This window comes from Columba livia, chromosome 13, assembly GCF_036013475.1.
Source record: "Columba livia isolate bColLiv1 breed racing homer chromosome 13, bColLiv1.pat.W.v2, whole genome shotgun sequence".
NCBI lineage: Eukaryota > Metazoa > Chordata > Aves > Columbiformes > Columbidae > Columba > Columba livia.
The window spans coordinates 315,885-343,820 of NC_088614.1; the positions used below are offsets into that span (position 1 = coordinate 315,885).

At 46.2% G+C, this 27,936-nt stretch overlaps 2 protein-coding genes across 12 annotated transcripts in view; one reads left to right on the forward strand and one right to left on the reverse strand.

Moving 5' to 3' along the window:
* Window positions 1–4: 4 nt before the first annotated feature.
* Window positions 5–7,491, forward strand: ORC6 (origin recognition complex subunit 6). 3 transcript variants are annotated; one of them, XR_010465856.1, is made up of 7 exons: window positions 5–153; window positions 811–940; window positions 1,708–1,871; window positions 2,927–3,016; window positions 4,742–4,854; window positions 5,287–6,144; window positions 6,796–6,876. XR_010465856.1 is itself a non-coding variant. In XM_065028557.1 (7 exons), exons 1-7 carry the CDS (start codon window positions 89–91, stop codon window positions 6,969–6,971), a joined length of 813 nt encoding a protein of 270 aa, XP_064884629.1. In that variant the 5' UTR covers window positions 5–88; the 3' UTR covers window positions 6,972–7,491. The 3 variants fall into 3 exon arrangements, 2 of the variants coding, with proteins under 2 accessions (XP_064884629.1, XP_064884630.1); XM_065028557.1 differs by having other exon boundaries at window positions 6,070–6,144; window positions 6,796–7,491; XM_065028558.1 differs by having other exon boundaries at window positions 6,073–6,144; window positions 6,796–7,491.
* Window positions 7,492–9,585: 2,094 nt separating this feature from the next.
* Window positions 9,586–27,936, reverse strand: part of MYLK3 (myosin light chain kinase 3) — a 59,066-nt gene continuing 40,715 nt past the window's right edge. For all 9 annotated transcript variants that reach the window (XM_065028552.1, XM_065028550.1, XM_065028546.1 and 6 more), the window contains 10 exons: window positions 25,468–26,039; window positions 21,444–21,549; window positions 20,270–20,363; window positions 19,886–19,995; window positions 18,490–18,631; window positions 17,352–17,422; window positions 15,851–15,979; window positions 14,441–14,593; window positions 12,654–12,786; window positions 9,586–11,291 (listed from right to left, as the gene is read on the reverse strand). In XM_065028552.1, the coding sequence (XP_064884624.1) occupies window positions 11,220–11,291; window positions 12,654–12,786; window positions 14,441–14,593; window positions 15,851–15,979; window positions 17,352–17,422; window positions 18,490–18,631; window positions 19,886–19,995; window positions 20,270–20,363; window positions 21,444–21,549; window positions 25,468–26,039 (1,582 nt within the window). In that variant the 3' untranslated portion in view covers window positions 9,586–11,219. The remainder of the gene's footprint in view (window positions 11,292–12,653; window positions 12,787–14,440; window positions 14,594–15,850; window positions 15,980–17,351; window positions 17,423–18,489; window positions 18,632–19,885; window positions 19,996–20,269; window positions 20,364–21,443; window positions 21,550–25,467; window positions 26,040–27,936) is intronic.

The window sequence follows — 27,936 nt, forward strand, 5'->3', positions numbered from 1 at the left end:
AGAGCGATGATTGGCGGTCTAGCCGGCCAGTCCGCTCCCGAACGTGGCTGCGTGTCGGCTCGCCGCGCGGCGCAGGCGGGAGTGTGAGATGGAGCGTGGGGCGGTGCGGCGGCTCGCGGCGCGGCTGGGGCTGCGCGACCCGGCGGTCATCAGGTACCGCGGGGGCGCCGGGGTGGGTGCCGGGGTCGGTGCCGGTATTGGTGCTGGTGCCGGGGTCGGCCCCGGCCCCCGCGCCTCGCAGCGCTCCGGTCCCCGCGCAGCAGCTCTCGGCAGCGGCTCCGCTGGGGCAGCGCAGTTCCCGCCCGCAGCAGCGGGTCCGGCCCGTGCTGCCCCGGCAGTCCCCGCCCGCCCCGGGTGCGCGGTGCCGCCGGCCGGGCCCAGGCTGCTCCGGGCGGGCCGGGCCCCGGGGCGCTCTGAGCGCGGAGCTCATGGGCTGCAGGTTCCTCAGCAGGAGCAGGAGGGGCAGGCTGAGCTCTGCTCTGTGACAGTGACAGAGCCCAGGGAACGGCAGGAGATGTGCCAGGGAGGGGCAGTGGGACATGAGGAAAAGGTTCTTCACCCAGAGGTGCTGGACACTGAACAGGCTCCCCAGGGAGGTGTCACGGCCCCAACCTGACAGTGTTCAAGAGACTGGACAACGTGCTCAGACACACGGGGTGACCTGTGGGGTGTCCTGTGCAGGGACAGGAGCTGGACTCTGATCCTTGTGGGTCCTTCCAGCTCAGGTCATTCTGTGATTCCTTTAAAGCTCCTGTCCTGTTCTTACTGTCTTGTAACTGCTTTTGTTAACAAGGGCTGCTTGTTTTGCAGAAAAGCTGAAGAGTACCTGCGGCTGTCCCAGGTGAAGTGCACAGGGCTGATGGCTCAGATGACGGCAACAAGCAGTGCTGTGATGTGCCTGGACCTGGCAGCCAGCTCCATGAAACAACCAGCTGACAAGGTAAGATACAGTGTCTGACTTGGCTGGCTGGTGCATTCTCCTAAGTACACTAAAAGGAAGAAAGGGATGATCATAAGTGACATTATCCTAGACCCAGTATGCTGCTAAACACACTTTCAGTACTCAGAGTTTGAAATGGGGCAAAATGAGATCAGTGTCGTAGTCACTCCACAAGATAAGTTTGTTTTATTATGATTTCAGTTCTTTTAGTAACAAATAAACTACCAACAAGGATGTTAAACTTACGATCTGTCCCTTTTATGGTGGGAGGGAAGCAGTGGCTCTAAGGAATCCCTGTCGACAGCAGTATCTGCAGATGTCCATCTGCAGACCTGCCGTGTCAATGGCACCAAATTGCCAAAATAACGTGATTGTGATTGTCCACTCACAGACAGAGGAGAATTGAGTTGCACCTGACCCTGTGAGGAACAGCAGCGAAGTGTTGCTCATCTCTTAAGGTTGCCCAGACCTCGGTTACCTTTGCTTTTAACCACCTTGTGATAAAAGGGCCGTGTCATATTATATGGAAAGGACAAACCTCACTTCCAGGGAAATGGTCTCAAAATAACACTGTGTTAACAGATCTGGTATTCCTAGGTGGGGCAGTCGAAACTTACATCACTCATTGCACGAGTTTGCTTAATATATCAATTGAACTTTATTTTAAAGTGTTGTATAGTTTCTCCCTAATCTGTTTTGGTTGTCTGAATAAGATGTGGGGAAGGAACCTTGCTAATTCTTGGCATTTGTCTTTGTCTTCTTGAAAGAGCTATTTTGTGAAGCTCTCTGGTTTGAACAAGACAACGTACCAGAGTTCCATGAAGTCTTTGGAATGTTTGCTAGAGGTGAACCCCAGACTGGGGATGCGAGACTTGGCTGTGCAGTTCTGCTGCGTGGAGGCAGTGAACACTGCGTCAAGAATACTGCAGAGGTAAGGGAGCTCTGCAGTCGCAGTGGGGCTCAGTGGTGAGGTTCTTCATTAGATGTGTAAAGAGCATGATGGTTGGAAGGGCCACATGTCTCCTGCTGACTGGAGTGGCGAGGTGGGTTCTTAGCAGTGAAAATCCAACCATGGTTCTGGGCCATTTCTTAGAATACACGTTAAGAAAGACTCAGCCTGTAAGTCCTTGCTTGAGCTCCAGTTCTTCAACTGGGAATGGTATAAAAAAGGCAGGACTCTCAGTCCCTGTGCTTGTCCATAGCACCACACTGTGTTCGTTTCACTGCTGATCATCTCACAGTTTAGAAGTACTGCTGAGTAGAAACAAATCCTGCCTTCTGGAGGAGCAGATCTCTTAAAATATGCATTACTCCTAAAAACAATAGGTACAACACTTCAGTAGAGATTCAACTACAATTTTGCACTCTGTAACTTCTGCTTTAACGAGCAATTACTGAAGAGTTCTGTTCTGGAGTGCTGCCACCCTGATAGCACCTGTTTAAATGCTGTTAGGGATTTAGAATATTCTGAGTTGCAGGTCAGTGAACAAAGGCTTGTCAGTGCTTAATGCAAACTGAAAAAAATATAGCATGGGGGCAGGTGGACAGTAAAAAAATTAAATTCTTTAGTGCTACACAGCCATCCTGTCATTTTCTATATTTTAGCCTTCGTCTATACATATTAGATGAATCAAAGAAACTGTAATTCTACCCTCTTCTATGGGATGGATTCGTGCAAAGCATCTCATTGTAACTTTCAGATGTAATGTAGATAGAAGTGCTGTGTGAATGGGGAGCACAAGAAGTAGATTCTACTGACATGCCTTGATCCAGATCCCTAATTTAAAACTCCTTTAACTCAAAAAGAGGAGGTGGCTTTTCTCTGGTCTCTCTTGCCCATCTCAGCTGTTTGTGCCTGACTGGATCACACAGGACCGAGGGATCCACAGACCTGCTCAGCTGCTGGGGACCATGGGACAAACTCATTGCAACAGCTTCATTTGAGGCAGACACACTACACAATTATCACTTTTTGTTGTTCATTAGGTATGAATCCAGTCTCTCTGAAGCACAGCAAATGGACCTCGATTTCTCAAAACCACTTTTTCTAACAGCAGCACTATTCACTGCATGCAGGTGAGTACATTTGAGGGATCTTCTGTGGGCTCAAATCCTCATGAGACACCAAAGAGATGCAGCAGTGGAAGCAGCTGCTTCAATCAGCGTGTCCAAATAGTTTGAAGAGTCTTGCTTAGCGCATCCTGCTGCTCTGCTCCTGGAAATGGAGACAGCTCTATCAAACCCTCCTGACAGCAAAGTCTCCAACTGATACTGCACTTGCCTCTAGAAGAATCCCAGAGTGTCAGGGGTTGAAGGGACCTGGAAAGCTCATCCAGTGCAATCCCCCCATGGAGCAGGAACACCCAGATGAGGTTACACAGGAAGGTGTCCAGGCGGGTTGGAATGTCTGCACAGAAGGAGACTCCACAACCTCCCTGGGCAGCCTGGGCCAGGCTCTGCCACCCTCACCCCAACAAGTTGCTTCTCACCTTTCAGTGGAACCTCCTGTGTTCCAGTTTGCACCCATTGCCCCTTGTCCTGTCACTGGTTGTCACCAGAAGAGCCTGGCTCCATCCTCCTGACACTCCCCCTTTCCATATTGATCCCCAGGAATGAGTCCCCCCTCAGTCTCCTCTTGTCCAGCTCCAGAGCCCCAGCTCCCTCAGCCTTTCCTCACACGGGAGATGCTCCACTCCCTCCAGCATCTTGGTGGCTGCGCTGGACTCTCTCCAGCAGTTCCCTGTCCTGCTGGAACTGAGGGGCCACAACTGGACACAATATTCCAGGTGTGGTCTCCCCAGGGCAGAGCAGAGGGGCAGGAGAACCTCTCTGACCTACTGACCACCCCCTTCTAACCCACCCCAGGTACCATTGGCTTCCTGGCCACAAGGGCCCAGTGCACAAGTGTTGTATCAAATATACAGAAAAGGAAATTGAGTTACTTATCCTAAAACAAATGAAACCCATCTTCCCTGGTATGTAACTGAGTTCTGTGGACAATTCCATTAGGACATATCCATGGCAGTGCCTGAAGAACTTCTGTTAGAGTTTTGCATTTTGCCCTCCTTCCTCTCAGCTTAACCGGCACAACAGAATCCCTTAGTAACATTTTCAAATTTAGTGGAACATTTTTTCCCTTGTCAGGACAGATTTGAGCTGGCACAGAACAAAAAGCTGCATGGCTTTTGGTGACATCCTTCCTGCTCAAGGTGAAGAGCAGCTGCTTGGGTGATCCAGAGCCCCACACAGCAGCTGCTCTGAAGGGGGTGAAGCCCTGAGCCCCACATCCCAGAGGTGCTCTGGCCTTTGGGAGGTGGATCCAACAGCTGCAGGAGCACCTGCCTCAGCCAACCCTTTGTAAGAATGGGCTTGCGTGCAAATATCTCCCCTCTCAGTATTATGCTTTGTAATAAACTTACGAAGCAATTTGGGTGCTGTGTAGTAGCACAGCTCGTGACAAATGTTCTCTTGACACAGGGATCCCGTTCAGCTTTTTGCAGTAGTGGGATTTTGTCCTGGTTTCCTCAAAATCCGAAAAGTACCTTTTCCTAGTAGAATTTCCTTGTGTAACTTGAAGTAACCCGGAGTTTCAATTCCTGACCTGTATTGATCGAGTAGTGTAGGAGTCTGTTTTTTCAGGCAAATTTATTTCTGAGTGCGACAAGGATTAGACGGGACAAAACCTCAGGCCTGCCTTCCTCATCCTCCCAGGCAGTGCTGGTAAAGTAAATGTCACGTCCCCTGAGCGATAGTTGCTGGAGGGTTACTTTGTGCACAGATAACTTAAATTTTTCTTTGTAGGTGTTTGAAGCTAAAAGTGGACAAAGCTAAAATACTGTCTACATCTGGGGTGAAAAAAGCAATATTTGACCGGCTGTGCCATCAGCTGGAGAAGATAAGCCAGCAGCTCAGCAGTAAGTTTTTGGCTTTATCCCTGTACAACAGTGTGCCCAGGCCTGGCTGCACAGAGCCCCGTCCTTTTCCACTGGTGATTCCACTCTGACGACCTTCAGCTGTTCCAGCCAAACCTGCCCATCCATCCCAACATGTTTCCTGCAGTTCAGGTCACAGTCATTGCTTCTGGGGAAGTCGCAACAGTTTAGCACTTGGCAAGGCCAAAAGTAAATATTTTCCTCTCTTCTCAAATGCTCACTGCTCCTTACACTCTCTGCTGCTGCTGCAATTTATTGCCTGCTTCCCACATACTACCTGGCCTGTCTTGGGTTCCTCCTTGCCTGCTTTCTGCACTCTGTTAACATGGCAACGTGACCCACCAATTAACAAACATCTTGCCACCTCTTTTGCTGTGACTGACTCACTTCTGTGTTTTCCTTTCCCCACTGCAGGATTAACAAGCGTAAGCCTTGCTCTTTTGATACTAATTCAGCCGTTACCTGACATGTCCCTCCACATACCAGTGGCAGACCTGAGGAACCTTTCCTGCCCAGCGTTGAACCTGCAGCTCTCGCCACTCCTTTGTGTGGAGGAAAAAAATTGAAATACAACGCACATCTCCCTGTCCTTGTATCTCTGCTCCTTCCTGCTTATCTACTTTCTTCGTGCTTTCATTCTTACTCTCCCGCTGACAGTACCGCTGCTTCACCCTGTCCTCATGCTTCATATCGTGAAGCTTTCTGGATTGTGCTGTCTGAACCCAAACTAAAATCTGCTCTCTCCCCAGGCATGGACCTATGCAGTGCCCTGTAAAAAACCCAAAACCTTACCCCACCAGTGAGGCAGCTCAGGGCCCCTGGGAGTTTCTGTATCAGTTCTGAGAAGAGTGTGCATCTGTATATCTGCACAGCCCCAGATGTGTTGGGAGCAGCTGTAATGCAAAGTGTGGAAATGGGCTGCAAAGGGAAGCAATAACTGATAATCCTGCCTGAGTAATCCAGAAGAGTAGCAGAGTGGTTTGGGGGTATAAACACGGTGGATGGTTGTGGTTCCAAACGCGGCAGCAGTGCTGGTTAAAGTGCCTGTGAACCCGTGCAGCTGGAGCACCGGGCTGGGCCAGGGAACCTCTGACTGGAAGACAATACTCTGCTGTCAAATAATTGCATGTAGAACACCCTTGGGGCACCAGACGCCATTCAGAGGTAAAGCAACTCTGTTGTTTTTTTTTTTTTAAGAAGAAGATGTTCCACGGGTTGCAGAGACACCTGAAAACTTGCAGACCGAACTGGAGCACTGCAAGAAGGAAAATGGTAAGTTGTGTTTACCTGTGAACTAGAATCACCTCACCAGAGCAGGCTTGAGCTTTGTTGCTGCTTAATGATATTTTATTGTAGAATCTGTCAAGTTGGACGAGACCCATAAGGCTCGTTGAGTCCAAGACCCTGCTCCTCGCAGGACTACCTGACACTAACACTCAACTAGGAACATTGTCCAGACTCTCCTTGAGCTTTGACAGGCTTGGTGCTGTGACCACTTCTCTGCAGGAGCCTGTTCAGTGAAGAACCTTGTCCTCATGTCTGGTCTGGACTTCCCCTGACACAGCTTCATTGTCTTTCTTCATGTCCTGTATTTTATTACCGGTTTTATACTATGCCATAATATTCAGTTCCCAGCAGCCTACTCCATTCTGCGAAGTCCTGGCTAAGGAAAGGACAAAGAGGACCTAGCAGGACAATGGTGTTTAGGCTGAGTAGCCCTCCTAGAATTCAGGACAGCTCTTGCAGTCAGACACAGAGGTGAGGAGGTGGCTGTGCCGGCAGGGGCAGGGAGCAGCAAACCACAGCGTTAGATAACACAGTGACAGACCCCGTGCTTGTGCCCGTCCGTTTGTGCACCGCCATGGTTTATACCAGCAACACAGTGCCCATGGTGGCCTCTCATGGGCTTTCTTCTTCTCACAGGATCTGAAGACAAGGAGGAGATACCATGCAAATGGCCAAAGACTGAAACAGAGCAAGACTATGAAGAATGGAAAAAGAAAATCCTGGAAAAAGCTACTAAGGCACAAGAGACAAGTAGGGGGACTGGCTCTGTAGTGCCACCTAGTAATCCGTCTGCTGCTTGCGCGTCATCTTGACTCTTCCGCTCCAACAAGACTTCCAGTAGCAGATGGCTGCCTGGTAGCCAGCTATTTGTATTTATGAGCTAGTTTTTTAAGTATTTAAGAACGTAATTTTTAGTAAATGACACCAGAATTGATGTGATTGTACAAGAAGCCTGTCTGACTACTCGCCAGGCTGGTACCTGAGCAGCTACAGCATTCGGGAGTAGAAGAGCTTCATTTCTCTTGCTGCAAGAAGCAGGTAACATTCTAATGCTGGGTTAAGTACAAATAAGTTCTACGTTACGTGCCCTTGTGCCCCTGGCTGGAAGTAGTCAGTGAAAAAAGAGAGAGGACTAACGGTGCCTTCTTAAACTGCAAAACTACCAGAGGAATTAAAAGACTGATAATTTTTTTTATTTGTTTTTACTGTTGAAGAAATATTCTTTAGTCACTAAATTTGACTTATTTTTATGACCTGTATGGGACTGGAGTCTCTTGTGCTTGTAAGGGGTCCCAAATATTCCAAGCAACAATAAAGATACTGGAAGGAAAAGCTTTGGATGGTGAGATGATGTTCTTGGCACTAGTCGCACGTGACACCCGTAGAGCACAAAATGAAAGACGTCCAGGAGATGACTGTGCTTTAAGAAGGAAGGTGTCTGGGTGCCCGGGATCTTAGCCGGGTAATACAGGTTTTTAGCATCTCGCATCATAAACTTAGGGGAGATGAGAGAGTGCCCTGTCCTCTGGTCCTCAGCATCCCACACGTCCATCCCAGCTGTGCAAAACTGCAGTTTGTGTTAACCGCTTTCTGAAGGAAAATCACAACTTGTAGCAGCTCAGGGCTGGTGTAACTGCAATAAAACCAATCCAAGTCTTCTGCCCATTTCTCTTGCATGTTTTGTGCCTGGGATGTGCAAAGAGAAGTTAACTCATAAACCCTCAGTTTCAAAACAACCCAGAAGAGCCCAAGTGTCCATGTGAGCAGGTGAGTGAGTTCATGTCTGAGCATTTTGACAACCAGTGACAGGACAAGGGGCAATGGGTGCAAACTGGAACACAGGAGGTTCCACTGAAAGGTGAGAAGCAACTTGTTGGGGGTGAGGGTGGCAGAGCCTGGCCCAGGCTGCCCAGGGGGGTTGTGGAGTCTCCTTCTGTGCAGACATTCCAACCCGCCTGGACACCTTCCTGTGTAACCTCATCTGGGTGTTCCTGCTCCATGGGGGATTGCACTGGATGAGCTTTCCAGGGCCCTTCAACCCCTGACACTCTGGGATTTCAGCGTGAAACGCTGCCCTACCTGCCAAACCCCTCCCCGCTTCCCTGGGTGACGCAGGCGGCACCCGGATTACGGTAGTCAATGTTATTAACGGCTGTATGTAGCAGCGTGGGGCCTGGTCTTTTTGTCATGAGCTCCAGTGAGTCCCGTGTCACCCGCAGTTTGTCCTCAGCTGTGTGTAGAGCACAAAGCAAGGTGCGCGGGACCGCGATGCAGCGCCCTGTGAGGCTGCCGTGCTGCAGAACCACGTGCTGGCTGCCAAAGCTAAAGGCTGTTTCTTGTTATTCTGTCAGGAAGCAGTCATCCTCCTGGCCAGATGCACCTTCTCTTTGTAGAAAATGGAATGAAAATATGTACAAGACAGCAGAGAGCATTGATGTGTGACACTCTTACAGGAACAGAGGAAGAAGCACACAATAATTGTTAAGTTAAAACTTAGTGGCCATTTTCCTTTTGTTGTAGGAAAATAGGAAATTAGGATTTTAGGCCTATATCAGTGTTATAAGCTGTGCTGCTAAGGCTTAAAGTCTCAGCTTGTCCCCTGTACAGTCCTTACCCAGAACCACGAGCGTGGTTACCTTATGCTTGCTTTGTACCCTTAGTTAAGACATTGATAAATACTATTCTTAGGGTTGCTGATTTCTATGCTAGACTGGTGAACTATGGATAACAAATGAGACAGGTGGAACTTCAAAAGAAGCCAGCCCTGCGACTGATGACCTGTCGTTCTGTACTTGCCAAGGAAGAAGAAGTGGAACCTGCAGACCACTGGAACGGAAGGAACCTGAGGATATCGACAGTGATAGATATCGACAGTGATAGACAGTGATAGATTTTGTTTAGTTGCATAATACCTGTTAGAACCCTATATAATGACTAGTTATACTGCTGTATGATTGTCACTCTCTGAGGAGGTGACCCAACGCTGCTGTTCCTGTGAATCTTCTACAATAAATACTGCTCAGAGTAACCCACAAGAGTTCGAGTCTCTACCCAGTGCCTACCTACGACCTTTTTTTTCACCTTTCACTTCTCCCAATGCATAAAAAAGGAAATCACTTGAAGCCAACATTAATTAACAAGAGCTAATTTCATTCCAGATGAGAGTTCTGAAATGTAACAGTAACTGTCAGAGAATGGACTCCAAACAAATGCCTAATGTGCAGAGAAAACATTGGACAGTCAACCCGCGCTGAGGAAGAGCTGTAACAGAATATCTGCCATTGAACAGCTGGTCTAATATGTAGCAGAGGGTCCTCAGGATGGGCGAGAATCCCATCTGGACATAAGCACTCTGTTGCTAAGACCTGCTCAAAGATGCTTGCAGGCTTGATTGGTGGAGCGTTAAACTAAAATTGAGGAATAGGCTTGTTCCACTTCAATGTAATTTATTATTATTAATTCTGAAATATACAGACCAATGAATATAATCGCATGTAGCATGCAGAATCACGGTGGAAGGAAAACACAAACAAAAGTGGGCCTTCACAGAAGGTGATACATCGTCAAGATTTTTTCACATGATTTCAAGATTATTTCACTTGACTTTAATAATTCTTCTCTGTCTCAGTTCTGGAAATGCTGCAGAAGTCCAGAATTCTGGACTGTGCAAAGTGAGAAGCACTAGAGTGGAAAAGATAACTAGACTTGGGTAAGTCAGTCTTACAAACCTTTTTATTAGCAACCAGCACTTTTGCTAATTCAAGGGACGTGAAAGTCTATAAAGGTAAAGGGAGCTTTACAGTGATTTGATGCCTTTGCTGAAAACCTAGTCTTAGTAGTATTAGTTTCTGGTTTTCCTAAGACCCCATCCAATTCACACTGAATTTTGCAGAATCCAGAACAGGAATGAAGGAAACCACGGGTTGAATAAATAACTTTATACTTTTAGCTGAGAGACTGCAAGTGGCTCCAACTCTTCATACATCAGGAGAAAGTTTAAAATCCAAGATAAATCAGTATTGTGAAGAAAACATTTAAAGTTCAAGAGCACAGTGGGGGAAGATGGGGCTTCAGCCTCCTCACTGGGCTAAAGGCAGAGCCTGGCAGTAACAGCATTTGCCTGCCGCTAAACCATGTCAACATATCACACCCTATCAACTTCTCAGACTTCATTAACATTGTCAGGAGAAAAATCCTCCAAGTAAAACTTAGATAACTCAGGGCTGCAGTCACAGCCAATGAGAAGCACTTAAAAATGTTAAACGCACACCAAACGATGTCTGGAAATCTCTTATTTCTGGACAACATGAGATCTTTTTGCATAGACCCAACAGTCATTAGGTGATTTTTCTTTGTGGCAGTTTTACTTATCTCCTTCCAAACCTTGATCAGTTCAACTCACCATAAGAAAAAGCAGCAATGGACCAATTGACTTACGTTGCTTTAAACCAGGATTGCTCATATTTCCCAACTATGCAGTGACTGTTTTTTTAAAGGAGAGAATAATTTAAAAAAAAATAATAACAAACCCAAACCATTCAACTCTGAGTAGTTTCACTGAATAATTATCATGTTTGGGGGGTGGGAAAATTATAGAAGAAAGGAATATCCAATATCTTTTGTTCTAAGTAACAAACACATGAGGGAGAAGCTGTGTCGCTGTTGTGGCAGCGCTCCGAAGTTGCTGCCGTACGTCAGTTGTGTGGGGAGCCCCCAGAGGTCCCACGTGTGAGAACCAAAACCAACACGGTGTTTCCTGGCGTGAACACACCAACAATACTCTGCAGAATCGAAGCCTCCAGTGAGCAGTCAGCCCCCTGACGGCCACCTTTTCTATCACTATGTACAACAGGAAAAAGCTTGTAAAACCAAAGAAGGTCGCTTCTGCTTTGAGAAGTAATTTCAAGAGACTCTTCCTTGAGGTGCTTCTGGAACCTTATCACTAACACAGAATATTTGAGGAGGACAGACCCAAACGGGACAGAAATTATTGAAGATACTGAGTCCTTCTTCCATGGCTTCATGTCCAGCTCCACGAGTGGCAGAGGCTTCGTAGGAGCTTACACAAGCTTGACAGACATACTCTGAAACCTCTTCAGCCTGTTGGCAGCAGCCACCACATAAAAATGTTTCTGTGAACAAAACAGAACAGTCCAAGGGTGAGTGCAAGTGAGGTAAATGTGGCTGACGTGGATTTTTCTTCTTGGTAAATCCATTTACCCCATTTACCTACACCCTGTTTGGGCGCCAATAAAATAACGGGATTCAAGGATGCAGGGTCTGTCACTAGGCCTCAGTTCGCAGGGACGACTCGCAGGGTTCTCCCCAGAGGCCGGCCATAATCAAAGAGGGGAAAAGGGGATGAGAGGCTCGTGATCTCCCACTTTTATATGAAGTATCACGTGGATGGGATAGAATACTTAGTTGGTCAGTTTTAGTCATCTGTTCAGTTCGCTCCTCCTTGCCTCCCTCACTTACGGGACACGCATCCTTATCAGCAACCTTGCATTCCATTGCTACGTCTACCAAAACACGTATCCAGCTTCAGAAAAGTGCAGTTACTAAGAAGGGCTTAACTGAAAGAAAAATTCACTGAAAGAGAAACTTGTCTTGTTTTTAGCAAAGCCAGGACAGTGGGGCAGCACGGAGCAGCTTTGCTTTGGGGACCCACCGGTCGCTGCTGGGTCTGGGAACCTCTGCAGCATCACTACGGACTGTACAGTGATGCAGCTTTAGATTATGTATTTTTTAGAATGTGAGTGCAGGAATCTCTGACCAAACGGCCGGAGTGCAGCCGTGGAAAAAGTATAAACCTCTGTTTTAACTCCTTGGCAAGAAATTACAACTGCAGTGACAAAAGGAAAGGCAATGGTCCTCACTGAGTTCCCCTCCCGTTGCCACGAGCATCTTCATAACGAGATCACTGTATTCACCTTTCAGGATCGATTAGCTACAATCCAATAGAGATTCCAACAGAAATTCTTATCTACCACTTCTTTATATAAAATTTAGTCCAGTTCTAAAGGAGCACTGGGTTATCATAAAGGTCCTGAAGGTTCTGGATGGGTTTAAGCCTAATATTTTCTCTCTCCCAGACTTGAACTGTCCACTACAGGAGGCACCACAGTGCCTTATGCTGTATCCCTGCTCCATAGTGACAATGGAACAATGTGACTGTTGTCAATGGAAAGAATCTCTCCAATACGAAGAGAAAGAACGTTTAATATAAGCTAAGGAGCAGCTGAAGTCTCTGAACTTGTAAAGAGAAAACATGTAAAACTTCTAAACATCAATCAGAGGGAGTAAAGACTGAAACCAAATTTGCTAAAAACAGACTGCAGGAGAAAAAAACCCTCCATTTACAACCGAAAATAGACTTCCCAAACTCATGTTTGCAAGAAAGAAGCCTGTAGGCAGAAGTGAGCTAACATATGAAAAAGCAGGGAATGGCTCTGCCCATGCCGAGCTGTTTTTTCCGAGCTTTGTCTGCTTACCTTCCATTTTCTGTGAGCCAGGTAACTCTGCAGCAGCAACTGGGACTTCAGGCGAAGCTTGAACCTCTTGGCCTTGGCCGGCAGGTTGTTCAGCCACTCGTGCTTCAGACACTGCGTCGCGCTCATCCGGCAGCTGCAGGAGAGGAAATCTGTCAGGGAAACCCAGCTCCCCCGGGGCCGTTTTCTGGGTGCCCTGCGCGCTTCAACATTCTTGATAAAGGAACTGCCCTAAATGAACAGACAACAAGTGGAGCTGCTTCCCGAGATGCGCGGGATCCTAACGACACCTGCACCCGTGGGGCAAAGGGCACGTGGGGGAAAAGCTGCTGCTGGGTCGATTGAGCTCTGGTTAAATACTGTATTTTGCCCTTTTAGGCTTTTGTTTTATTTTGTTTTTCTTTGAAGAAGCACTTGTATACATTCATTACTTTATGTATCATTTTGTTATGTGAGTGCAGAACTTTGCCAAGAGAATCAGTGCATACAGAAAAATAATATTGGTGGTGTTATCTGTCTGTCCTAATAGTACAGGCTTATTCCGTGCTTCATGTTTAAAAAGCACAATTGTCTATTCACCCTAAACTTGGATCAAGTTAAGCATACATTATATCCCGACACTTAACTACAGGCCCAAATTTGAAGGCCTATCCAAAAAGCTTTGAGAAATACATGATAACAGAGGAAATCTTGCGGGAGAGATGTTGAGAAAACAAGTTTAATTTGCCTTTTTTCAAAACAAAACCTGCACCTGACTCTTTGGGTTTGTCCACGCTGTGCCTGAGAAGATGAGGAGCAGAAGATGTGGGTGTGGGGAGGGGAGACGTGGCCCATGAGCCCCGGGGACAGCGGGGACAAGACAATCCCCTCCCTTGCACAGCCTTTTCATCCCCAGCTCCAACCAGACCGTGCACAGTGTCCCGATGGAGTAACTATTCCCATCGCACAGACAAACGGCAGACTCCAAAGTTTACAGTCTCGTAGCAAATCACTGTCACAGTCTGAGAAAAAACTCCCTTGGTTGTCTTAAGCTGCCAATATGCTGAAGTTCAGTTTATTCTTAGCTTTTCATATGACTTGCTGTTAAAAATGTAATTAGTACTAGAACTGATTTATTTGATCTGGAAGTGGTTAATATTCTAAGCGCTTCTTGGAATTCTCGTTTACTGTGTGCATCATTTCAATGAGATTTGTATCGCTACTCAGCAAGAGAAAAGTTTCTCTTCTCACTTACCCAACGCCATAGCCATGATCTGACATCAATATCACCCTCACCCTCCTGCTGTTTCATATGTGCAATCACTTTTTATTTCGCTGGAGCCCAGACTAGAAGCCACATGCAGAGTTAAGTCCCAAAAGGCGCATGTAGACCACTTTAGAAGAGAACAATGCACATTTTTGCAGCTGTAGTTTCCATTTATCCTCCATGGCATTCAAGAGACATTTTTGCAATTTGCGTTAGGGCTCGTGAGAGCCCAAAGCAACAACAGAAATAGCTTTTGCTTGGAGAAGGAATACTAAAGACATTGCTACACAGCAAATCCTTCCAGATTGCCTCTGTTCTGCCTGTATTGATGCTGCTGGGAAAGCAACTTCCTTCAGTCGAGGTACACAGACCTTCTTTTAAACAGGGGCTTTTGAATCACTGAGGAACTGCCCAGCAAGCACAGATACAGCAGACAAAAATGCCACATCCGAAGTTCTCACCGTTGACCACAATCCAAACAGTTGGCTGGTAGGAACTTAATGTTATTAGGTGCTACTGTCCTCATGATCAGACAAAGAGGTACCTTTTCTCCTTCACGAGTAATCTGGAAATAAAGTCTTTAGCTTCCTCTGATAGCTGTTCAAACGCTTCTGCATCAAAATCCCAGTTGCAATTCACTACATAATTCATTGTTTCTGCATCAGTTTCTCCCAGGAATGGGGACAGGCCACTAAGCCTTAGAGAAAAAGAAAAACATAGGAGGGAGATAAGTAATTCTCCTCTACAAGAAGTGTTTCTCCTTCTACAAATCCTCTGCTTTGTAGTTGTTGTCGGCTACGGGGGGTTCCATGGTCTGGAGCAGTGATGCGTTGTCACATTAGCGCACTGTTAATAGATCCCCAAGGAAATTAATCCAGTGGGGGTCCAGGTCCAGGCTTCGGTGCTTTCCCAGCTCAGGGGGCTGGGGGGACTCAAGAGCTTTCCTAAATTGAGGCCTGGATCCACATTTGGCTTAAATTAAACTGAATTCTGAACAATAGCACACTTCATTCAGTTCATCTCTAAGCCCAGATTTATTGCGTCAGTCATTTATTACTTTAGCATACAAATTTAAACCAGAAGTTTATCCAGTTCAGAGAAAGCGTCTGTGAAGGATTCTGGGTGCACAGTCAGCTCCCCAGAACGCTTTGGACAGACATGCCGTCCATGGCCCATCCACAGAGCAGAGTTTTAGCCCTGTTTGTGACATGACATTTTTTTAGACCCATGGCCTAAAACCCAGCATTAATTGGATTGCAAATTTGAAAATTAATTGAAGTCCTCAAGGAATGCAATCAAAATGAAAATTCTGACATGCTTTGGGTAACTTTTCTGAGTAAAAAAAAATACCAGAGCCATGTAACCTTGCTAAATAAGGTGGTAAGGGAGAGGAATATTTTTACATTTATCAAAAGGTCTTTGAGAAATAAAGTTGATTTAATGATGGAGTGAAGGCTAAGGAGCCTCTTCTTCAGCCCACCTGCAGCAGGAAGCTCTGACTGCTGGACAGAAGAAAACTGGCAGCTTGTAGAGCATTTAAGTCAGTAAGCTTTCTGAAGTTTTGAATAAACTATGTTCTGTTTCATACCTTCTCTAAAAGTACATTCAGACATGTTATGACTGAGTCCATACTACAAACTGGGCAAGAGCAGTTGCTGCTTAATATGGAAGTGAGATCTGCAGGAGAGATTCTCATGGACACGGTTTAGTGCTAGAGTTGGTGAGGTTATGGTTGGACTCGAATCCTGAGGGTCTCTTCCAACTGAAATAATTCTGTGAAAAGGATTATTTGTTGTTCAGAGACTCTGTATACACAGTGAGACACCTTGGCATTAAAGGCTTTTTGGGTTTTTGGCAGAATGAATGAGGAGTCCCAGCCAGAGGGGCTGGGGGGTTGCCACGTTCCTGCTCCGCGTCCCCCGGCTCCGGCACCACCACCCGCCTGGGTACTCACAACATGTAGGTGATGACGCCCACACTCCACATGTCTGTTGGGAAGGAGACAAAGTCGTAGTTCACCACTTCAGGAGCCAAGAACTCTGGAGTTCCAAAGTTAACCTTCAGCTTCTCCCGAGGTTTGTACCTGTACCGGACAGAGACAGGCAGCAGTGCTGGGAGCACAACGCGGCTCAGCGCCGTGCACACCAGGGCACGGCCAAGCCAGCACAGCACACTCACCCAGGCGACCAGGACAGCGTTAAGGGCTTTAAAAAATAAATGGCTGAATTTTGCAGTGACTTCAGGTGATTACACCATCAGCCATCCCTTTGCCAGGACAAAACCAAAGGGAAGACAAAGGGCAACCCAGCCCTGGCCAGGCCACCCCTGGCGGCTCCGCGGCTGCGCTCAGGTGTTGTCCAGCACCAAACAAACACAGCGGCTCCCATTAAAAGCGCATGTGCTTCATGGGATGTACCCAGCTACAGCTCAGGGTGAAGGTGTGTATAACAGATATGAGCACAACAGAACTGCTAATATGGGAATCTGAAGAGGATTATACGGACTAACAAGTTAAACAGTCGTCCATACATGGAGAAACTGATTCTGCTTTATTGCTTAGAAGGGAAAGGTTATGAAATGGAGCCGGTAATAACTGTCGCTGACAGCAGCTCTGTATAGATGGAATAAGCCATTAAAGCATTGCTTTTACTTTTCTGTTTCCTGAATATCTTGTTTTCAAAACTGCTTTTATAGAAGTTTCCATCTTTGTCCTCTCAATTTAAAAGCAAAACCTCCATGTATCCATTTCTGTTTTCACAAAACATTTTAAAAGAAAAAAGCTCTTAGACAGATACTTACATACACACACGTAGGTACATAAATGCATGAATGTACCATTTTTTTGGCTTAACAAAAGCCTCAAAGGGTTTAGAAAATAAACAGAAAAACGTTTGTGCTTCACTGTTACACTAACAGGAGTAATTATTTTTCATTCTAGGGGAACTGAGTCATGCTCCCACAGCTTTCCCTTCCAAACCAGTGTGAGCAAAGTGAAACCATGGAGAAAAGCCCGTATTTCTCTGAGGGTTTCCTGTCTCACGTGGGAGGGCTCGAACATGTTCCATCTCCCCGCCAACTTCAATCAACTCATCTGTGTAAAGAGTTCAGTAGAGAATTTCCACAACTCGAACCTGCACAATGAATGTCTGAGAGCCTTCAGAGTGTCCCTGGAGTAAAAAGGTCTCCATGGGGAATATTCTGAGATAATTAGAACAGCAGTATAGCTTTATCCAACAGAAACGTTATTTGGAAAAAGTAATTAGATAATTAAAGCACACAGCAGAAAACTCATGCCTGCAGCAGTATACCGCTTAGCTCGTTCACACGGCACAATTACTTTAGAGTCATCAAATACATTAAAAAAACCAGCAAAGAAATACCAAAAATATGTCAGAGGGTTGTGAGTGTGGTTTGGTTTGTTTTTTTTAAATAAGTTTGTAAGTGGACTATCTTACCTCCTTGCTAATCCAAAGTCAATGATTTTAATCTGATTTCCTGTGTGATTTACACATAGTATGTTTTCAGGCTACAAAAAGAGAAGAGGGTACATGGAGTTAAACGCATGACTGAGAGACAGATCTAGCAAAAGACTATAGAAATTTTAGATATTTCAACCACCATTTTTAGTATAATACCTTTCCTTCCAGTCCTATCATGGGAGAGAAGGATTTGACTGGCATACCGAGTTAGCAAAAGGTTTGGTTTTGGACCTCTCATAAAGAAGTTTAACTTCTGTTCCTGTATAACAGCATTCCTGTATTTCACCATAGCGACAAACTGACCTGGAAAGGGAAAGGCCCCCCTGTGTAAAATGGTAGAGTCGGTCTGGTGGTTGAGTCTTACTCTCTGAATTTACTCCTGAAATATAAAAGTGACTCCATAAAAAGCCACAAGAAGCACTTCGAACGCATCCTCTGGCTTGCCCATGAAGGCAAAAGGTTTTTTCGGCTGGGATATTTGATTTTTTTTTTCCATTGTATGCTGTGTTTTATGGCATGTAAGTGAACAGAGCTATGTGAGACTCCCAGGGGATTCTAAAGGAGTTAAAATACGCCACCAAGATCCCCACCGTTTTATTCAGAAGCTTGAAAACTTCCATTGTCAAAAGACTTTTTTCTTCTTGTAATACTGAATCATTAATTGCTAGTACTAATATTCCCCAGCTGTAATTACAGTTCGCTATTTTTCCTTTTGAAATAATTTTACACATGATAGCATTTTGAAGAGGAAATGGCAGCATGTTAGCATGACATGAAGGCAAAGACTAGAAACAGATTATGTGCGGAATAACTTAAGTGACAGAAAAATGTCAGAACAGAAAATGTTTTTTCTGTTGAAAAAGAACAGTTATTAAGGGGCCATCAGGAAAACATGTTCATTTGACTGCTGTTCAGTTCCAGGCAGAAGAAGGTTCAACAGGGAGAGAACAGAGCATTCAGTCTCCAGAGCTCCATTCATCCTGCCTGCTGAACTTACTAAGTCTGTTCCTTGATGACCTAAACCCATTAAATGAAAAATGACTCTTGTAATTAGAGACTCTGTGGTGGTCCAAACCGCAGCATCACTAACGAGCAGAGGGTATGAAATACTGACCTTCAGATCTAAATGCAGAATGTAATGCTGGTGCAGGTAGTGGACTCCCTCACAAATCTGTCTGGTGAACAGGATCGCATCCAGCTCAGTTAGGTGGTAGTTTTCGTCTGTGATCCGGTCAAATAATTCACCACCATCAAGACTAAAATTTTGACACAGAAAAGTGTTAAAAACCCTGAAATTCCTCATTAGCTCAATTTATTTCCAAGTTGGGAGCTTAGGCTCTCTAATTTAACAAGGGTCCTAACAACACATCCAATATAAAGTGTATCAGGAGTCTCAATGACTTCAAGAAAATAATTTCTGAGTGTGAAGTTAAATAGCAATCTAAATTCAGAAATGGAAAAATTGTTGTTAACGCTTGAGGGGGATTCAAGTCAAACCCAAAGCCACAAAACCTGGTGATCCGATGGGGGCCTGGGGAACCTACAGGGAGTACCAAACTATCTAATACTTGCTCATCTGAGTAGTCTAGAGAAAATAAGTCTTCCACCTACAAAATCTACTAAAACAAACTTCTTAAACTAAAAGTTATTTTACGTAAGCTGACATTGGAACTTAATTCTGCACAAAAATCAGGAGAAAATTACATCAGACATACAGCTCCAACAAGGTTCTGCAAGGTAAAAACTTCAGGTATTAATTTCAACATACATATTTTAAATGTCTTATCATATTTATATTTGCTTTGTATTATTTTTTCCTCCATGTCATTAACAATTAGTCCTGTAAGTTCTCAGTTTTAAGGGTTTTGTAAAGCCACTACACAGAAAAGGCAGCAGGTGCACACCATGAAAACTCTCTTTTGTGAATTCCGTATTTGATGGCAATCAGTGTTCCTATTTAGGTTCAAATGAGGAGACATTTTTATTAACCCTAAAATTATTTGAAGTAAGCAGACCATGCATATGATTCATCACCTTCCTACCTTCTCCATGTCTTTTTTACTTCTACTTAAAACACACCCTGCAAGACTCTGCTTGTCTGGGTCTCTCACCTTCACTCTCTCTCTAATGAGATTTTATTGACCCCCAACACTTTTATGTAATTTGGTAGCCGGGGACATTGTTGGGGCCTGAAAGTTAAACTTAAATGAAAAATGAACCATAGTTTAGCTCTGTGCATTAGCAATCTTGTCATTTGGTTCATACCCTAGAAGATAATTGCTGTTCTTACCATTTGTTTAGACTGTAATCTTGCCCAATATATAATACTTAACCTGAAGAAATTACCTTTAAAACATATATTTTTCTCCTTCTGAAAGTGAAACCAACTCTCTCTTAGGCTGGGAAATCACGCAAGTCTTCTTCCCACCTTGGAATTATCACTCCCTATTTCCTTCAGTGACCCGAGAAAACTCAAACATCTGACAATTCCCGAGATCTTTTAAACTTACTATTCCATGATGAGAGTGATATTATTTTTGGCTTCAAAAGCATCATAAAGCTGGATCAGATTCACGTGATTTAACTGGTTCATGATGTTAATTTCATTTTTTACTTCCTCCTGAAAAAATAACAAATCAACAAAAAATGAGCAATATATACTTAAATTCCAATATATTATTTGTAAAACCCAACTACAGCTGTATCACAAGTCTCACATGGACAGAAGGTTTAATCCCAAAAACGGGAGATGACAAGCAGTCATGCAAAGTCCATGCTGCTCCTTACTAAGAAGCATTTTCCAGTATTTGATCCAGGGCAGCAGTTCCGTGCTGGTGCCTGCGCTAAGGCCGGGCTTAGCGCCTGCTCACCCAGGTCCACTGCAACACACTCACCCTCTCTCTTGCTCCTTTCACTTTGATAATTTTGGCTGCCAGGTTGAGACCAGTCGATTTTTCCGTGCACTTGTGAACTTGCCCAAATCGCCCCCTGTTGATACCAAAGGAAAGACGGGAAACGGGCTTGACCCAGCTCACCCCAGAAACTCTTCATGCAACTATTCTAGTCGTTGATTAAATATAGCACAGGACAAAGTGGACAGAATCAGGTGGCCAGCAGCATGGATCTCCTCTTTCTCTCAGCTTATGAAGGATTAGTTTTAACTTTCCAGCCAGTTGTTCAATGCTTACATTATAATATTATGCCCCCTTCGTATTACTACATTTCACTGTGGTATGATGACCTGATGATATTCTTTTTCGGCTCTGTAACTGTACCCGCTTGCTGTCCTTCAGTGATGCATTAGTGGGTATATTAACAAGGATATTTCTGTCCTGATCTCATAACTTTTTAAACGACTATAAGACCAGTAACTGTAGCCACTCCACAGACTGCATTTCTTGCATGTTGTAAATTCTCCCCCGTGTCACCCAGATAAGTTAATGCCCCTTGGGATGGTTTCTAAACACCATCTTCTCCGCTACCACAACATCCATCTTATTAAGCCATATTTGTGCTTGGATCAACCTGTAAATCAGAGCTTCTTGTCAGATAAGTAAGTATATGAGAATACAAAGCCTGAAGCAGCTGCAGACTTCCCATAAATGAAAACTAAACATGAGGTCAAAATAATTATAACTTCTCCCTTAGTTTTCTTTAACGTGGAGTCAGCATGGAAAAAAAAAGGTTTTGGAAGCTGCTTGACCTAATGGGCTGTGCTGACTTCAAGCGTTCTGAATCTGTCTACCTGAAGGTTACAGGTTTTTCTCACAACACCAGCTGTGGACAGGATTATTACAACAAATGCAAAAAGCAACAATCCGTGATCACAGTCAGGTGTCTGAAAATGGAACTGGGGCAGAAATCAGTCATCTAAGGGACACCCTCCCCTCACACCCCAGAATCAACAAAGAGCCCAGCAACAACAGCCCCAAGGTCTCAGGGATGGACCTGCTGGCTCTGGCTGCAGCGGGGCCGGCTGAAGAAGCCAGCGCCAGCTCTCCAGCTCACCGCCTTTCTCCACACCCCGGCCACCACCAGCACCACAGCATCAGGGACAGGGATGCTCACCCCCCCAGTACTTCATGACGACACACGGAGTAGCACGTTGTCACCTCTGTTTGCTTGACACTCACTATGCGATGTTCGAAAGGAGCTGGAGGAGAAGGGCTGTCATCTGAAGGGGAGACAAGATGGTCACCAAGATGTTTCTGCACACGTCGCTGCACGCAGTTCCACCTCCCTCACACCAGTGATTTCCATCCACAGAACACGCACGCAGAATCACAGAATCACAGAATCACAGGATCTCAGAATCCCAGCCTGGCTGGGGTTGCAGGGCCCTCTGTAGATCCCCAGTCCAGCCCCTGCTAGTGCAGGGTCACAGAGCAGGTCACACAGGTGGGTCCAGGCGGTTTGAACGTCTCAGAGCAGGAGACTCCACACCCGCTCTGGGCAGCCTGGGCCAGGCTCTGGCACCTCCCAGCAAACAAGTTTCTGCTCATGTTCAGATGGAGCCTCCTGTGTTTCAGTCTGTGCCCGTTGCCCCTCACCCTGGCGTTGGGCACCACTGAGCAGAGTCTGGTCCATCCTCTGACACCCACCCTGACATATTGATCCATTGATCACATCCCTCTCAGCTTCTCTTCTCCAGCTCAACAGCCCCAGCTCTCTCAGTCTCTCCTCATCACAAAAGATGCTCCAGACCCCTCAGCATCTTTGTAGCCCTCTGCTGGACTCCCTCTAGTAGTTCCTTGTCCCTCTGTGGCAGGATGCAAACCCCGCTCTCTCCCCCTCCCTCCTTCAGTATGGAAGGAGTAGACACATCTCCCTCTCTCTCTGCTGTTTGAGGCCGACAGCTTCTTTTGTTTGGCCCCAGAGCACCCTGGCCAGGGCCATTAGGAGAAGGGAGCGCCGAGGCGCCACTGAGCCGCTGGGCAGCCGTGCCCAGCGTGGGGGATGTTTGGAGGCTTCAGGGGCACCCACAGCCAGTGTGGGGGTGCAGAGAAGCTTCTGGAATGCCTACAGTCTGATCTGATCACCCAATATAAAAAATGGGACTCTTGTCGAGACTTCACCCATTGTTGCGGGTCTCTCGGAGCACGAGCCAGATGCTGCCACTGAGAGTCCCCCTCCCCGGGATGGGGACTGCGCTTGCCTCGCCGCCACGGGTGTGAGTAAAACTTCTCCTCGCAGGATTGTGAGTATATTTATACTTTTCGTGCGCATATGCACGTGTAACTTTCTGTGCACATTTGCACATGTAACTTTCTGTGTTCAATATGAGCACGTGTATAAATTATTTCCTCGCACAATCGTAAGTGTATTTTCCTCCCGTGCTTCCACATAAGCACGTGTAATATTCCGTGCACATTTGCACGTGTATTAACCCTCACAGGACTGCGAGTGTATTATAAATTTACCCTCGCGGAATCGCGAGTGTACACTTCCTGTACTCACTATGAGTACGTGTATCTCTTTAAAAATAATCCCACACCGTGTTCAGGCAAGTGTGTATTCCTCTCAGACTCAGGGACGGCTCCGGCATTGTTTTGGTGAAGCCACGTGCATGCACTCTGTGGACCGCCTGTTGTATTAGTTGCTGCCCCTTAATAATTTTCCTCAACTGATATCCGAACCTGTATTTAAGTCACTTTTGGAGTGCTAAAACCCCGTCTCTCACTAGTTTAATAAATGTTGTTTTGGACCCTGTTGTCCCTTAAACTAACCTCGGGGTGCCCCCATGACACCCTCATAAACTGGAGAGCCCATCACCTTGTGTTTTCTAAGTGCAATGAGAAGGCTCAGCTGCCTCCCGTGCTCCCCATACCCACAGCTCCACGTCGCCACGCTCCTGCGCTCCCCACCTTCCCCACAGCTGCTCCTCAAGGGATGAGCCCCGTTCCCCAGACGGGCATTGCTGCTGTGGAGCTGGGACCACACGATCCCTCCCACAGCCCCGGTGCTGCTGGGGGCTCTGACAGGAACCCCGGGGCCAACGCATGGCCCCCGCGAGCCGGCCCTGACTGCTGCGCAACCGCTCAAATAACCACCCCGAGCAGAGTGTGAGTGTGAAGCTCACTGCCCACTCTCCCATCTCTTCTCTTTGCTTCGTGTCCCTCTAACACACCATTATTTTTTCCTCTACTGGAATTCAGACATGCACCGAAGTATTTGGATAATATTAGGCATGCGATTCCTTCACTATTTTTAGAGCGGCATGCAAGTAAAATAACCATTGCATTTGCAGCTAGCTGTAAGAAGGGAGGTGCTGAAAATACCCAAAATATCTTTTACTTCAAGTTAGGGATTTTACTGCTAACAGTCTTTTACAGATGACGAATAATGCAGTGAAACCACTGGACACCTTCACAAGATCAACATCTTAGTTTATGCATTAACAAGAAGAGGTCACCTGAAAAGAAATATCTGGAAGTTTGAAAAAATTACACTCAATCTGTTAATCATTCTATGGCAACTGGAAAGACCAGCACAAACACACAGCACTGTTAAACAATGACAGTTATCAGTAAAATCAGGGAGTTTCTCCTAGCAGCAACACTTCTGCAGACAATGTTCAAGTTAAAGCTGCAAACATTAACATTACAACTATTAAGTTTAATTAGTTCCTGGGAAGCTAAAACAGTCAAACATGATCCACTTAACATCCAAGTTTTTCTAGGGTAAAACTTCCGTCAACCAGTTTTTGGTGTCCCCCATTTAAAACAATTTCATAATTAATCACCAGATATCTCATGCTGCAATTTAACATGTATTCAACTCACCTTCAGCCCCTGCTGAGAAAGTCAGATCCGGGTCAGGACACCCACCCCTATATCAAACCCACGAATGCCACAGGCTCAGGGAAGAGCGGCTGAAAAGCTGCCCAGAGGAAAAGGCCCTGGGGGTGTTGGTGCCAGTGCCTGAACATGAGCCAGCGTGTGCCCAGGTGGCCAAGAGGCCACCAGCATCCTGGCTGGTACCAGCACTGGTGTGGCCAGCAGGCCCAGGGCAGTGACCGTCCCTGTGCTGGGACCTGAGGAGGAAAAACATCGAGTCCTGGGGGCACTTCTGGGCCCCTCACGCCAAGAAAGGCCTTGAGGTGCTGGAGCGAGTTGAGAGAAGGGAACGGAGCTGGTGAGGGGCTGGAGCACAAGTGTGATGGAGCGGCTGAGGGACCTGGGGGGTTCAGCTGGAGAACAGGAGCTGAGGGGAGACCTTCTGATCTCTGAACTGCCTGAAAGGAGCTTGGAGCCAGGGGGGTCGGGCTCTGCTCCCCAGGAACAAGCGCCAGGAGCAGAGGAAACGGCCTCAAGTTGCACCAGGGGAGGGTGAGCTTGGATGTGGGGAGCAATTTCTTCCCCAAAGGGCTGTGGGACATTGGAACAGGCTGCCCAGGGCAGTGCTGGAGTCACCAGCCCTGGAGGGCTGGACAGACGGACATGAGGTTCTCAGGACATGGGGCAGTGCCAGGGGTGGGTTGTGGGTGGACTCGATGATCTTGAGGGTTTTTTCCAACCAAAATGATTCTGTGATTCTATGTACATTCTGGGACATACACACATCTGTGCTGCCAGGAGAGATTACGCCCTGAGGTCAACTGTTCACATAATAAGCAATAAAAGATCTATAGCAAACATCACAAGAAAGACCACAGCAAGATACTCTTCCTGCAATATTTTGCTGCTCTCTGGACGTCCAGTCCATAGTTGCTAAAGCGTACCTGGTTTGCATAAGGAACAAATGCTTAATCTAAAGAAAATGGATTTTTTTTTCAAAACTACTAATACTTCTGGTCACACATTATACTTCACTCAATTTTATTTTTAAGGAACATTTTTCCCAAAACACACTTCAAAAGGAAAATTACTATTAAAATAATTTGTACCAATGTTAATTCACTTGTTATTACATAGGAAAAGGTACCACGGCATTCAGATTAATGCTCCTGAACTATAAGATACAGGTGGTCTACTGAGCAGTATTCCTACTGTTATTGTATATTTGGTGTAGATATGTATGCTGTATAGAACACACACAGGTAGCACAAAAATCTCAATGTAATAGTTTCCATGAGCGACTGCAAGCAACTTACCGATGACGGTTTCACCCTGAGAGGGAAGCTCTTTGCTGGCCTCCCGTGACCCGGTTGTCTCTGGTGCTGCTCCTGAATGCTGGTGGGCACCACCTCCATTGCCCCCCGAGGACGCGGACTCGGATTCTCTCTTCTCAGAACTGGCATCCTTCAGAGATTCTTCTACTTTTGCCGCATCTTGGTGGATTCTCACTTCTGCTCCCAGATCTTTCATAGGCTCCTTCACAGAGCTATTCTGTGAGGTTACGGGCTTGCATTTTAATTCCGATTTCTCTTCAGCATTTTTTCCTGGTTTGGGCTTGCTCTGAAATGCCTGTTCCTTCCCTGTTTGAGGTGCAAGTTCCTTTTGCTTATTGTCCCCTTTCACTTCTTGATTTGGCTCAGTGCTGATGCTTTTAGAACTCGGTTTAAGCTTTAATTTGTCAGGCAGTTGTTCAACTCCTTCCAGTTCTGCTGATGTGGAGTATGGGGATTTTACTTTGGGACTCTTACCTCTGTTATTATTTAAGTTTCCTTCCTTGGTCATCTCCATCTTTTCTTTCATTTCAGCCGTGTGTACATTGACGGATGTCCTACAGAACAAATAGTAGACATTTTATACAGACAAGTAGCCTTGCTTTTGTAACTCTGTGAATGAAGAAAAAACTATAAACTTCTGAAACCACAGATTTCTACAGTATTAAAGAAATCCAGCTGTATCAATCCTCTTAGGAAATACAACATTAAGGGAAGAGCACCAAAAAGCATGCTGATGCTTTTTCTGTGTCCTCATCTTGTGTATACACCTGCCTTCTGCTCAACACAAAGTGTCTCACGCTGCCAAGCATTAATCCCAGCAACTGAAAGCTCACCCACTTTTTGCAGCTCTCGCAGTTAGTCTAACACACCACCACCAACGTGGGCAGAGAGCGGGTAGTGACCGCCTGCACAAACCACAGGCTGATTATCTAAATGGTCATATGGCTCTACAAATCCAAATGCTTGTATCCATCCCCGTCCTCTTCCAACTGGCTGACCTGCACACTCAAACGTCTGTGTTTGTGTCTTCTGAAAGGACAGAATCCACAGCTTTCTGTTAAAAACCTGCTTTCTCACTACATTAAATACGATTTTCCTTGGAATTCTAGCTACTGGAAAAGTTTAATCTTTTTTTTCCTTTTTTTTGTTGCCTAAAAAGAATAGAGATTGAAAGCAATTCTCTGTGCTCCCAAAATCCTTCAGACATTCGTGTGGTAATTTTTGAGTCAACTGTTACTGCTCCAACTGTCATAAGCCCATAGTCTGATTTCAGTAAGGTTGAATTGAAACTTGTGAAGCTGTAAAGTAGATCTTATACAACAGCAAGTAAAGAAAATTTCTGATGTCTAGGAAAGAATGCACCTCATTTTCCAAATAGTGGCCTCTTTTGGTGAAGCAACATTACAAAACATGTTATAAATGTTTCTGCTTTTGCATAACAAGAGCCTGAAGTTTCTCGTTTTCAGCACTTGCAGACCTATGCATTGTGCTGTGGATCTCTCAGGCAGCCGAAGCAGCTCTCAGCAAACACCCCGCGGTTATCTGCACAAGCTGAACGCAGCAGGACTCTTGGGCATTTCTCCAAGCAGGGGAACACAATGTCCTTTTGACACATTTGCGTGGGCTTACGACTTCAGTAAAGCTGCATTCATTTCAGAGAGGCATTTACCAGCCTCCTGTGCCTTCACACAGAGTGTCACCCGTGGCCGGTGCGGGAAGGGCCCCGGAGGTCGCTGCGGGTTCTGCCTCCTGGGGACCCGGCAGCCGCCTCCTCCCGAGCCACGGCCCTGGGGCTCGGACACCCCCGTCCAAGCCACCCGCGCTGCTGCTTGTCCCTGAGCCCATCGTCTGGCACACAGGGGAACCAGCACTGACTTCCATGGGGAACCAGCAGCTGTTCCACACCACCCGATGCACACCTTGAGCCACCCTGTCCCGAGCAGCGCCCATGCGGGGACAGACACGAGACCAGGGCTCACGGGACAGACCCGCTGGGACCAGGGCTGACAGGGCAGACCCGGGCCCAGGGCTCACGGGATGGATCCACTGGGCCCAGGGGTCACAGGGACGGACCTGCTGGGCCCAGGGCTCTCCAGCCAGAGCCTCCAACCCGCCACGAAAACACAGAGAGGTGCCTCTTTTCTTAGGGTTACCACAGCAACCAATTTGGAGATAATAATGTCTATAAACTGTACACCAAGTTGTTCCCGAATGTTTGAGAAAAGGCCACAGTGGCAAAAGCTTCTGCCTTCTCCTGCCACATCCATACACGCAGAAACATATCCCAGCGTGCCACTCTTCACAATGAACCATTTCCCTCCTGAAGCCCTCTGTGCTGACCTCAGGAGAACTGTCACTTATTTGGGTAGTTTATTCTTCATTCACTTTTTGGGTTTTTTTTTTTGAAGTCCTGTAATCCCAGGAGACACCTTCCCCTTGCACAGGAAGATT